Below are 13,648 nucleotides of genomic sequence, written 5' to 3'. Positions count from 1 at the left end.
ACAGAACTTGGAGCAAGTATCCAACCTGAACTGTCAAAGAATGTTGCATGGCTTTCATTTTTGGAAGGGGTGAAAAATAGCATTCCCCTGAAATATTAATTCATTATTTTTGAAATTTAATTATTGCCTTTAATTGTTTTATACTTTGTCTGAGCCAGAGGAAATTGCAGTGAACAGTAGCATAGCAACATGCTGTGTTCTCAAACATTAAAAGCTGCAGAGGTATAAAGTAATTTAGGGTAAAGGAATATATCATAGTAGAAAACAAGTAATGCCATATTTGGCCAATTTCCAAGTAGCATGCCACAACAATGATCAGTTGAACCATGTTTTTCCCCTCCCCGATTCCCACAACTATATGTATGTCACAATTCTACTTGTGAAATGGGCAGAAATAGTAAAAATTCAATAACTAGCTTGCATTTTAGAATATTACTTGTGTACTAGAAATCATCAAAAAGTATAAAAAGGAGGGCAACATCTAAATACCCAATACACCAATTGTCCTTGTGAATCAGCGTCAAAACAACCAACATGATTTCAATGCTGTAGAAAAGGAAATGGTGCCTCTGTTACAATTTTAGGGTGTCGCCCTACATATTCTCAGGTACAGCAGTGGCAGTCACACCCATAAGCAGTGTGTGGGTCTTTGCCTTTGGAGTGTGACTGAACAGCCCAATACCTAATTCTACGATAGTATCTCACTGGACATTCATCTCCAATGCTTCAAAATTAAAATTCTCATTTTGATTTCTCTTCAGGGCCCCATCCACCCCACCTCCATAATCTCCTCCAGTCCCATGACCCTCCCTGAACTCTACATTCGGCCAATGCTTGCCTGCTGTGCATTCCTCCTCATCCCCTTCACCCCACAATTAGTGGTCATGCCTTCAGCTGTCTAGTAGACCAATAAGAAATATCAACCGACAAATCGGAAAACTTAAATATTTGCTAATGATATAAATACATCTATTACCTTGACAGTACCTTTCGTGTTTTTCATGGTCAGTTACATTTTTCAACTAACCACTGCAACTAGCGCTGCTTACCATAACCTTGAACGAAAGTTAACCCAAACAGGTAACACTGATGTGCTGATACCCACTTCCTTAGAAACATATAGGGATCTTCATCCCAGCATTCTGAATGGGAGAGGGTTAAAGATACAGTACTCCTTTTTTCTTGACTCCCTGAAATTAGATTAGTAAAGCATCACAGGGGATTCCCTGTCAATCAAATCTGGCCCAAAATTTGACCCCAAGTAACTTCTAAATGAAGAAAATAATGAGTGAAAAAAATACACTGTTTAACTTTAATGGCACATAACAATCATTTATGTGGGTCTGCAATTCTGCTGCTGTTAAAAGATAGACCGACCATAACTACAGAAGTAGTAATGGTTAAAAAAAACTCTAGATATGGAGAAAAGCGCCCTTTAGTCAGTCACTTCCAGATGAGGCATTAAACTGACTCAAGGTCCCACGATACTTTCTAAAGAGTAAAGAGAGTTCTCCTGGTGATCTGGCCAACATTTATCCCTCCACCATCACAAAAAATCTGGTCATTTAGCTCATTGCTATTTGTTGGACCTTGTGCGTAAATTGGCTGCCACATTTCCAGCAGTGACTACACTTCAATAAGTAATGAGTTAGCTGTGGAGCACTCTGAGATGACCTACAGTTGTGAAATATGTAATATAAATGCAAGTCTTCCGTTTTACTTCATATTGAGCTTAACCGACAGTGATCATTTCAGATTTTCCATTTGATTTAGTTGAAGATGTGTTCCCTCAAAATGTGGCTTACAAAACTACTTCCAAACAAATGGCCCAAATCTGAACTTAGAGACTACTTGTATTTTCCTCTCACCTACCATCATCTATGTCATAATTACCTTCAGAGACCACCACTTCATCCCCACCCTACCCCAATTTTTTAAAGACTCCAGCGTAACTTTTAAACCAGATTTCCTTGTAGTGCACAGCACAGAACTTCTAAATTTCTGTTGCTTTCTATAAAACCTGTATGTCTAAATGAACTTCAACTAGAGCATGTTACATTAAACTACTTGAACAAAGATCTAACAACATGTGAAGGCTGATTTTCACAACCATTTACATTATGAATAAACACAACGGCATTCTTCACTCATCAGTTCATCATTCACAATAGAACTCACTGAAAGGAAAATGGCATGCGTTACTACTTGGGCAGTTTTACTCACTAACCTCTCAACCATAGAACAACATAACCAAACAGTTTAAAAATAATTTATATTGTTCAGTACCACTAATGTCTGTAATAACTCTTAGGTGCATCAGTATCAAAAATAAATGCCTTGAAAGTGTTAACAAAAGCACTCCTCTACATTGTCAGCTGCTGACGGCCCATAAACAGTTTAGTAATTTACCTGTGCGATACTAACAAAAAGTATATATAAAGCTCTGGTTAGACCCCAACTGGAGTATTACATCCAGTTCTGGGGGCACTACTTTAGGAAGGATGTTAGGGTCCTTGAGAGGGTACAGAGAAGATTTACCAGAATGGTTCCAGGGTGGGGGATTTTAGCTACAAGGTTAGGTTGGAAAAACTGGAGCTGTTCTCCTTAGAACAAAGGAGATTGAGGGGAGATTAAATAGAAATGTACAAGATTATGACAGGCTTAGATAAGTTAGAAAAGGAAAAACTGTTTCCATTAACTCATGGTACAGGGGACACTGATTGAAGGTTCTGGGCAAGAGATACAGGGGGAATATGAGGGAGAACTTTTTTTTTTTACAAGGAGTGTGGTAATACCTGGAACTCGCTGCCCACAAGGGTAGTGGAAGCCGAAACAACCAATGACTTCAAAAGGAAACTGGATGGCCCTTGAAGGAAACAGACTTGCAGGGCTACACGGATCGAGTGGGCAAGTGGGACCAACTGAATAGCTCCGTAGAGAGCTGGCATGGACTCAATGGGCTGAATGGCCTCTTTGTGCCATAAATGACTGACTCTACATGGATATTGGCTACACCAATTAGTGTCAGAAAAGCACTGGATTGCTCCATACCTAATCAATTCAAGAAAGGAAGTGAATGGTATAACCAACTCACCTTCCAGAGCTTGAGCTATCAGCTATGTATTCGCACTTAGTATATTAGAGCCACATATATTCTTCCCACAATTCTTGAAACACAGCTCATTATCTCAGTTGTGCTGACATAGTCTACCCTCTGGTAAATCCTATCATAGAATTATACAAATAGGCAAAGAAATAAAGTCAGTTCCAAATCTAATTTGCAAACATATCCCAGAGAAAATTTCAGAGCGACATTGGTAGAAGTTCAGCAGGTCACATCATTTGCAACATCAACGGTATGAAGCACAAAAAGTAAGTCACTAATGAAAAAAATTAAAGTAGTTTCACATCAATAGCTAGTCTATAAATAATTTTTCGCCAACTCGCACTTTTTCTTGAATTTGAATTAGCGTATTTTCCGACCCTTATTTTGAATCACAGAATCGTTTCAGTGCAGGAGGCCATTCGGCCCATCATGTCCGCACTGACTCTCTGAAAGAGCAATTCACTCAGTTCCATTCCCCTGCCTTCTCCCCATAACCCTACACATTCTTCCTTTTCATATAACTAATTCCCTTTTGAATGCTTCAATTCAACCTGCCTCCACCATGTTCTCAGGCAGCGCATTCCAGACCTTAACCACTCATGAAAAAGTTTTTCCTCATGTCACTTTTGTTTCTCTTACCATACTTTAAATCTGTGCCCTCTCATCCTCGATCATTTCACAAGTGGGGACAGTTTCCCTCTATCTACTCTGTCCAGACCCCTCAAGATTTTGAATACCTCTATCAAATCACCTCTCAGCCTTCTCTTCTCCAAGAGAAACAGTCCTAACTTCTCCAATCTATCTTCATAACTGAAGTTTGTCATCCCTGGAACCATTCTTGTGAATCTTTTCTGTACTCTCTCCAATGCCCTCACGTCTTTCCTAAATTGCAGTGCCCAGAACTGGACACAATACTCCAGTTGAGGCCGAACTAGTGTCTTATACAAGTTCAACATAACTTTTGGGATTAGAATTTTAGATTAGATCTATCCCCCATATGTTACAACCACACTTTGACATATTTCATTTCCAAATAAATGATTTTGATATGCAAGGAAGCAACATCCATCATAATTAGCACATCTGCCTCACATTAAAAAAACTGATGTCCTTTAACCAGTTCTATTAATTCTCAATGATTTGAAACAAAAGGCGAGATCAAAGGCCAGCCACTTAAAATCCCTGTGTTCCCTCAAGTACTTTATTTCAGCAAATGAGCCAAATTGAAAATGAAAACTTGACCAACAATTTGTTTTACTGGAAATAGAGACACATCATTCGACCCACGCGGTCTGTTAGTTATTTGCTAGAACAATGTACAAATAAATCCCACTGAGCACCTCGCCCCTCAGTATCTGACTACTTGAAGTATTTATCCTCAGAACTACTCGCAAATACAAACATCTTTATTGTAACTTCCGGGAGAGTTGAGTGGGTTAGAAAGATGACCTCCATGGAAAGCCAGTGAGGACCAGTGGACCTGGCAGCAATTTATAATGGGAGTTTCTGACTCCAATCGCTAGACTATTAAACGGATTTTTAGTTCGATGAGTAAAGGGAGTAAAATAAGCAATGAACAATTATAAGGAATGGCCAGCGGCGTTTTTACGGATAATTTAACAGAAAGGGAGCTGTTGCCGGGCTCAGTCCCCCAGAGCAAAGCAGCGCTGACACACATCGGGGTAAGGGTGCCTCCCTCCGCTCTGTTGCTCGGGGTGACAGCTTGTCCTTGGCCAAAGGCCTCAGGCCTTCTCCTCCCCCTCTCTCCGCAAGGGACTCCCTGTCTCCCCTACACTCACCCACCGGCCCTCCAGGCTCCCTTACCTGCAAGCCCCCGGGGTTGCGGGTCACGGCAAAGCGGCTGAGGCTCAGAGCCAAGCACCGGGAGCGGGCGAACATGGCGACGCGGACGCTTGAGCCGACCGAACCTGAGACCGGAAACCGGCTGGAACACACCAATACGCCACAGCCTGGGGGGAAGTAGGGGGAATGATGTCAGGAAAGTAAAGACAAGCTCGCTTCAACGGTGCGTGACACTTCAACCCAGGAAAGCATATGAATACAGTACATTGCTGTAAGTGTGTATTTGATAGAACAGTAATGCTTCACCTATTTTGGAAGAATGGTTTGGCCCAGTCTGCCTCTGGACTGTACGAATTTTCACACTTAAAGTGGACCTATATTAAATAAGAGTTTGAAAAGACTGAAACGTAAAATAACAATTTCTACACCTTGGCTGCAACAAGTGGGCAAAAACCTTCTTAAAGTGCAAAGATAAATGTGTCTTTTAAACATAATTGGGTGTTTATTAATCATACTGCAACATCGTACAGATTTTAACTTTTGGAAATTTATTCCTCCTAACGTTAGTGGTTTGTGCCAGTCGGTCTTAATTTGCATACCAGCGGGTTCACTCGGATTGGATTGGCTTGAGGTGTACCCGCCCCCTTTTATCCTTTTAAGGTCTGAGGATGAGTGACGACAGGTGTAACCAGCGCTCGCAGGTGCTTGGTGATAGTGTGTATCCAAAAAGGAGAGCTGCAAAGTAGTGTGAGTTGTTGCCATCATTATCATTACCAACATATAATATTCATTATTGTTTTTTTAAATATTTCTTTTGCTAGTTAACAGAAAGTGCAGTTGTAGTTTTCCTAAAAAAAACCGTCTCGTATGTCTCTTTAATCAGAATGATACAGTAGATCTGGCAAGATTGGGTGTGTGGGGCAGAATGACTGTGAGATTCTCGCCTTATTTTTAATACCGTGTAAACAAAATACTTTCAGAGGCCTTTATTTACTGTATTTCTATGTTAACGATTATGAAGATATCTTGATGCACTTGTTCTTTATAATAATTACATAGATGTTATCCAACATTCGTTTCCCTCTTGGCGAAAGGATAAATTCAGCTGGTGCACCATATCGTTTCGAATAGTTTAAAAAGTCAGATTATCCTTGGGAGCAAACAACGTTGTTGAGATTTCTAATATTTTTAAATTACTGTTGCGAGTAAAAGTTCTTTGGTACAGATATCATACCAAATGTCGCTAGCAAATAATTCTCAAAGTTGTTTGTTATATACAGTATATACAGACTGTGCGACGGTATTTAATTCAATACTGATTTTCCTTAAAAAAAAACTGCAGATGATTAAAATTGGCAATGGGGAAAAAACAAGTTAACATTCTTGGCCCGAACCGATCTGGATTTTTTTTTTTGCAAATTTTTGTGGCAGTAGATTTCATTTAAAGTGCTCTCCGCTTCACATTTGGACTGGAGAAGGTGTCCGGTTGCAGGATATAGTAAACGCACAACCCTAGAATTATTGAAATCATTTTAATTGTATTTATTTGTGAGGCTATAGCTATCTGATGCAAAAATGTACCTTTGGAGCTTTCTATTGAACGAAATCGTTTCCAATTGTCATCCAGATGGTATTTTAAGGCGGTAATAATTCTCTCATGGGACCGATATAACAGTAATGGGTTAGGACAGGAAGGCGCCGGTTAAACGGGCTATATAAACCTGTGTAAAAACTCTTTTGGTTGTTACAGGTTTTAATTTGCTGATGTGACGAGCCACAAACTGTTGCTTGCTTAGGATTCGAGATGCCTCTTACACTTTACAAACGGATTCAGAGTAGTTTCGATAATATTCGAGATAGACTTCTGAATAAAACTCAAGCCGGATAGAATGACAGCGTATTCAAACACTACGAATTCCGAGTTAAATATTCGAGTGTCAGGAATAAAACTAAATCCTTAATGTAAAGATAGTGCGCGTGGAGAAGATATTATGGTTTGTATTTTAAAGTATTTCTCTAATAGTCTAATAAACACATGTGCATAAGTATTTATTATATTGTGTGCTATATTTCTTCGTGTAATTTGAAATGAACAATTGGATGCTGATCAAGATGCAAATTACAACCTGCACTGCAGAATATGTCCGTAAATCTGGGGTTAACTGCAACATCAGAACTATGGTCAGTTTGGATAGAAGTTTTTTTATTTATTTGGAAATATTCATTTATCAAAAATCTCTTTAAAATCGGAATTCTTAGAAATAGAATACAGAAGAACCTCTGGATTATTTATTCTTCTCCACCAACCTGTTCCCCTGCACCCCCCCCCCCCCCCCCCCCACCCCCCATTCCCTCTTCACAGAATCGTTACAATGCAGAAGGAGGTGATTCGGCCCATCGTGTCCGCACTGGCTCTCTGAAAGAGCAATTCACTCAGTTCCATTCCCCCGCCTTCTCCCCGTAACCCTACATATAACTTTTTATATAACTGACTGATTCCCTTTTGAATGCTTCAATTGAACCTGACTCCACCACATGCTCAGGCAGTGCATTCCAGACCTTAACTACTTTGCGTGAAAAACTGTTCCTCGTGTCACTTTTGCTTCTCTTACCAAATACTTTAAATCTGTGCCCTCTCGTTCTTGATCCTTTCTCTATCACTGAGTCCCTACTGCAGTATGGGTTCTCGGGTATACCACTGAAATGCCTGTTACTGATGTGTGAACCTTTTGAGAGTGAGTATCCGTGGGCAATTTGAGCCTGGGTGATGACAGAGTGCCATGGCTAAGCTTGATCTTCTCTTCACCCAATCTAGACACAGGAGCACTTCCAGCAAGGGTCATTACAGTGGTCAGTTTCTCCCTTCAAACCCGATAGTAGGGAGACCAATTGTAATGTTCCTAGCCCAGATCAGCCAAATCGCCACAACCCGAGAATCACAACTGAAACCTTCCTGGTTTGTGTTGCTCAACAACTGACTGGATAATCTCAATCAACCAATAGGGTGCTCTCTTGCATTGGCTTTTCAAGTTAATCGCGTTCTACTGTAGGGAGAAGAAATGGCTTCTAAGGTTTTCTGATTATTTTACGAATATTTTCTGTTACGTTTTATTGGCACAATTGTAGATTTGCGAACCATCATTATGCATAATTTTATATTGGAGTTTGAAGTGAAGATATTTATCCCACTATATGGTGGTACAGTGGCGCAGTGGTTAGCACCGCAGCCTCACAGCTCCAGGGACCCGGGTTCGATTCTGGGTACTGCCTGTGCGGCGTTTGCAAGTTCTCCCTGTGTCTGCGTGGGTTTCCTCCGGGTACTCCGGTTTCCTCCCACATGCCAAAGATTTGCAGGTTGATAGGTTAATTGGCCATTATAAATTGCCCCTAGTATAGGTAGGTGGTAGGGAAATATATAGGGACAGGTGGGGATGTGACAGGAATATGGGATTAGTGTAGGATTAGTATAGATGGGTGGTTAATGGTCAGCACAGACTCGGTGGGCCGAAGGGCCTCTTTCAGAGCTGTATCTCTAAAAAAAAACTATATATTTTTAAAGCATATCATCTTCCCCTTCACGTTGTCCTGGTCTCACTGGGACACGCATCAGCTGTGGCTGAGAGGGTTCAGTATCTATTCCTCTACAAAATCGAGGAGTAATCTGTTCGCCATCTGGCTTGGAAGGAAGATAGCAACAAACAAAGGAGAAAGACCTGCATTTATATAGGCCTTTCATGACCACCAGATGTCCCAAAGTGTTCAGCAAGAATAACAACAACTTATATTTGGATACAGCGGTGGTGCCAGAAAACTGGAGAATTGCAAAAGTTACACACTTGTTCAGTAAAAGGGTTAACTTCAGTGGTGGGAAAACTTTTAGAAACATTAATCCGGGACAAAACTAATGGTCACTTGGTCAAATGTGGATTAATTAAGGAAACCCAGCATGGGTTTTTTAAGGGCAAATTGTGTTAAACTAACTTGCTTGAGCTTTTTGATAAGGTAACAGAGAGGATTGATGAGGGTAATGCGGTTGATGTGGTGTACATGGACTTCAAAAAGACATTTGATAAAGTGCCACATAACAAGCTTGTCAGCAAAGTTAAAGCCCATGGAATAAAAGAGACAGTGGCAGCATGGAAGTTGACAGTGATGAGAAACAGAGAGCAGTGTGAACGGTTGTTTGTTGGACTGGAAGGAGGTAGAGTAGGGTTCCCCAGGCATCAGTACCAGGGCCACTGCTTTTCTTGACCTATATTAATGACCTTGGCTTTGGTGTTCAAGGCCTAATGTCAAAATTTGCAGATGACACAAAACTTGGAAGTATTGTCAGCTGTGAGAAGGATAATGATAGATTTCAAGAGAACATAGACAGGTTGGGGGAATGGGCAGACACGTGGCAGATGAAATTTAATGCACAGAATTGTGAAGTGATACATTTTGGTAAGATGAAAGAGGAGAGGCAATACAAAATAATGGAGACAATTGTAAAGGGGGTGCAGGAGTACAGAGACCTGGGGCTGTATGTGCACAAATCATTGAAGGTGGCAGGGCAGGTTGAGACAGCAGTTCATAAGGCATAATGGACCTTGGGCTTTATAAATAGAGGCATAGAGTACAAAAGCAAGGAAGTTGTGGCAAATCTTTTATAAAACACTGGTTCGGTCTTGACTGGAATATTGTATCTAATTCTTGGTGCCACTTTTAGGAAGGATGTGAAGTCAGTTGAGAGGGTGCAAAAAGATTTATGAGAATGGTTCCATGGATGAGGGACTTCAGTTACGTGGATAGATTAAAGAAGTTGAGGCTGTTCTCCTTTTAGAGAAGAGAAGGTTGCGAGGAGATTTGACAGCATGTTCGCAATCATGAGGGGTCTGGACAGAGTAGTTAGGGAGAAACAGTTCCCATTGGTGGAAAGGTCGAGAACTAGAGGGCACAGTTTTTAGGTGATTAGCAAGAGAACCATAGGCGACATAAGGAAAAACATTTTTACCCAGTGAGTGGTTAGGATCTGGAATGCACTGCTTGAAAGTTTGATGGGGGCAGATTCAATCGTGGCTTTCAAAATGAAGTTTGGTTAATTATCTGAGGGAAAAAACATTTTCTGGGCTATGGGGAAAAAGCAGAGAAGTGGAACTAGCTGAGTGCTTTTGCAGAGAGCTGGCACAGACACGATGGGCTGAATGACCTCCTTCTGTGCTGTAGCCATTCTATGATTCCATGTATATTTACAGCCAATCAAGTACTTTTGAATTGCATTCACAGCAAGCTCCCACAAACAGCAATGTGATAATGATGAAATAATCCATTTTTATGATGTTAATTGAGGAATAAATATTGGCCGGGACATCAGAGATACCTTCCCTGTTCTTCTTCAAAATAGGGTCATGGGATCTTTTACATCCAGCTGATAGGGCAGAAACAGCCTTGCTTTAATGTCTCATTCAAAAGACAACACCCCGGCAGTGCAGCACTCCAGTGTCAGTCTTGATTTTTGTACTGAAGTCCTGGGGTGAGACTTGAGCCCACAACCTTCTGAAACAGAGATGAGAGAGCTACTAATTGAGCCAAGGCTGACACTACAGTAGAAAGATAGACAGGGTGGAGTCTAGTGAGAGAGCGAGCGAGACCACCTATCATGAGATTACTCCAGGAGTGGCAGTGATGCGTTGGAAAAGCCTCCTGGGTTATGTGAGCAGGATTCAAATTATGCTCAAAGATGAACCAGCTGGATATTGAAGGAAATTGATGAACACAGAGTGGATAGAGTTAGACGATGATCTGAGAAGGCCATTAATATGAAGAATGAACAGAATGGAAAAAAGGTCAGGGCCCAGGGTAACCACTGAGTTAATGAGAAAAAGAGGCTAAGGGTGAGCCATTAATGGTGGAGTGCTTTGAGAGGAAATGAGACAGCCACAAACATAGCTTTGGTGGGAGTCTGCATATTCAGATCTAGTAAAAGGCTCTGGAGAATTCCACATCAAGAAATCAGATGCTAAATATATCAACAATAACAACATATAATATCTTTAACATAGTAAAACATGTGAAGATAGTCCACAGGAGCATTAAAAAAAAAAACTTGATACCAGCCACATAAGATATTAGAGCAGATAACCAAAGGCTTGATAAGGAGTGTCTTTAAAGGGTAATTGTATAATCTGCATTGCTTACAAGAGAATAATGTGTTATGGACCAATAATATAAGAGGATTTATTTAACATTTGCCCCTTTATCATGATAAAGTCAATTTGTTTTTCTGTCCCAACAACCCTACTAGAATGTTCATACCAAGTGATAACATGCAGCTATTCCTAAAATTGTTTCCATTAAATTTAGTTTGGTACAGTGTAGGAGAAAATTGATTTTTATGTAAGAGAATATTCATTTTAAAATTCTCATAATTGTGTTCAAATCCATCCATGGTCTTGCTCTTCCCTACCTCCGTAAACTCATCCAGTCCTACAACCTTCAGTGAATTGGAGAAGCTCGGAGATCTAACATCTTGCGCAACCCCGATTTTCATCGCCCACCATTGGCAGCCATACCTTCAGCCAACTAGGCACTAAACTTTGCATTTCACTTCTTAAACATCTCTCCCTCTCTCTCCTTTTTAAGGCATTAATAAAGCCTACCTGTTTGACCAAACTTTTGGTCACCAGTTCTAACATTTCTTTGTGACTTGATGTCAAGTTTTGACTGATAACATTTCTGTGAAGCTCCTTGGAACATACTTACTATGTTAAAGGTGCTATATAAATGCAGGTTATTGTTCATCAAGCTGCATTATTTAGTAGGTGTGGGCTATAAAATAAATATATAAATAAAGTGCTATACAGTTACTCAGCAGCGGCAACTAAACATTTTTTGTCTTGATATGTCATTGTCATATTCAGTGGCAAATATACTTAAATGATACTAAGGCCAACAGCATCTAACAACAATGTCACATTTCTTGAGACAGCCAGAACAATTAAAAACCCTACCATGAAACGCTTCAACTGATTTATAAAAAAATGGAAAACTTCAAACAGGGTGGCGGAGCTGTAAATGCATCAGAAGGCTCGCTTTAGCTGTATCCAACTCACAATAGGATCCAATAGTGAGGTGTTCATATATATTGACAAATGCCTGGCAGCAGGTTAGATCTGTCCACCTGCTCGGTGTGTGAGCTGTGTATGGTCCCAGGGGCTACAGAACATGGAGAAAGTCAACTGAGAAATGGAGAGAAAGTTACGATTGTACAAAAATGACAAAATCTGAGGGAAAAAACATTTTCTGGGCTATGGGGAAAAAGCAGAGAAGTGGAACTAGCTGAGTGCTTTTGCAGAGAGCTGGCACAGACACGATGGGCTGAATGACCTCCTTCTGTGCTGTAGCCATTCTATGATTCCATGTATATTTACAGCCAATCAAGTACTTTTGAATTGCATTCACAGCAAGCTCCCACAAACAGCAATGTGATAATGATGAAATAATCCATTTTTATGATGTTAATTGAGGAATAAATATTGGCCGGGACATCAGAGATACCTTCCCTGTTCTTCTTCAAAATAGGGTCATGGGATCTTTTACATCCAGCTGATAGGGCAGAAACAGCCTTGCTTTAATGTCTCATTCAAAAGACAACACCCCGGCAGTGCAGCACTCCAGTGTCAGTCTTGATTTTTGTACTGAAGTCCTGGGGTGAGACTTGAGCCCACAACCTTCTGAAACAGAGATGAGAGAGCTACTAATTGAGCCAAGGCTGACACTACAGTAGAAAGATAGACAGGGTGGAGTCTAGTGAGAGAGCGAGCGAGACCACCTATCATGAGATTACTCCAGGAGTGGCAGTGATGCGTTGGAAAAGCCTCCTGGGTTATGTGAGCAGGATTCAAATTATGCTCAAAGATGAACCAGCTGGATATTGAAGGAAATTGATGAACACAGAGTGGATAGAGTTAGACGATGATCTGAGAAGGCCATTAATATGAAGAATGAACAGAATGGAAAAAAGGTCAGGGCCCAGGGTAACCACTGAGTTAATGAGAAAAAGAGGCTAAGGGTGAGCCATTAATGGTGGAGTGCTTTGAGAGGAAATGAGACAGCCACAAACATAGCTTTGGTGGGAGTCTGCATATTCAGATCTAGTAAAAGGCTCTGGAGAATTCCACATCAAGAAATCAGATGCTAAATATATCAACAATAACAACATATAATATCTTTAACATAGTAAAACATGTGAAGATAGTCCACAGGAGCATTAAAAAAAAAACTTGATACCAGCCACATAAGATATTAGAGCAGATAACCAAAGGCTTGATAAGGAGTGTCTTTAAAGGGTAATTGTATAATCTGCATTGCTTACAAGAGAATAATGTGTTATGGACCAATAATATAAGAGGATTTATTTAACATTTGCCCCTTTATCATGATAAAGTCAATTTGTTTTTCTGTCCCAACAACCCTACTAGAATGTTCATACCAAGTGATAACATGCAGCTATTCCTAAAATTGTTTCCATTAAATTTAGTTTGGTACAGTGTAGGAGAAAATTGATTTTTATGTAAGAGAATATTCATTTTAAAATTCTCATAATTGTGTTCAAATCCATCCATGGTCTTGCTCTTCCCTACCTCCGTAAACTCATCCAGTCCTACAACCTTCAGTGAATTGGAGAAGCTCGGAGATCTAACATCTTGCGCAACCCCGATTTTCATCGCCCACCATTGGCAGCCATACCTTCAGCCAACT

The 13,648-nt window shown here is 40.4% G+C and overlaps 1 protein-coding gene across 1 annotated transcript in view; it reads right to left on the bottom strand.

Annotated features, from left to right (window-relative positions):
* dlst (dihydrolipoamide S-succinyltransferase) overlaps positions 1 to 5,230 on the bottom strand; it is a 68,865-nt gene extending 63,635 nt beyond the window's left edge. The window contains exons 1-2 of the mRNA XM_068038669.1: positions 5,216 to 5,230; positions 4,931 to 5,076 (exon numbers count right to left, since the gene is read on the bottom strand). Of these exons, the coding sequence (XP_067894770.1) occupies positions 4,931 to 5,005 (75 nt within the window). The 5' untranslated portion in view covers positions 5,006 to 5,076; positions 5,216 to 5,230. The remainder of the gene's footprint in view (positions 1 to 4,930; positions 5,077 to 5,215) is intronic.
* Positions 5,231 to 13,648: the final 8,418 nt, after the last annotated feature.

This window comes from Heterodontus francisci, chromosome 9, assembly GCF_036365525.1.
Source record: "Heterodontus francisci isolate sHetFra1 chromosome 9, sHetFra1.hap1, whole genome shotgun sequence".
NCBI classification, from domain to species: domain Eukaryota; kingdom Metazoa; phylum Chordata; class Chondrichthyes; order Heterodontiformes; family Heterodontidae; genus Heterodontus; species Heterodontus francisci.
The sequence above is the reverse complement of the archived record's forward strand: the minus strand, read 5'-3'. Positions and strand labels throughout refer to the sequence as shown.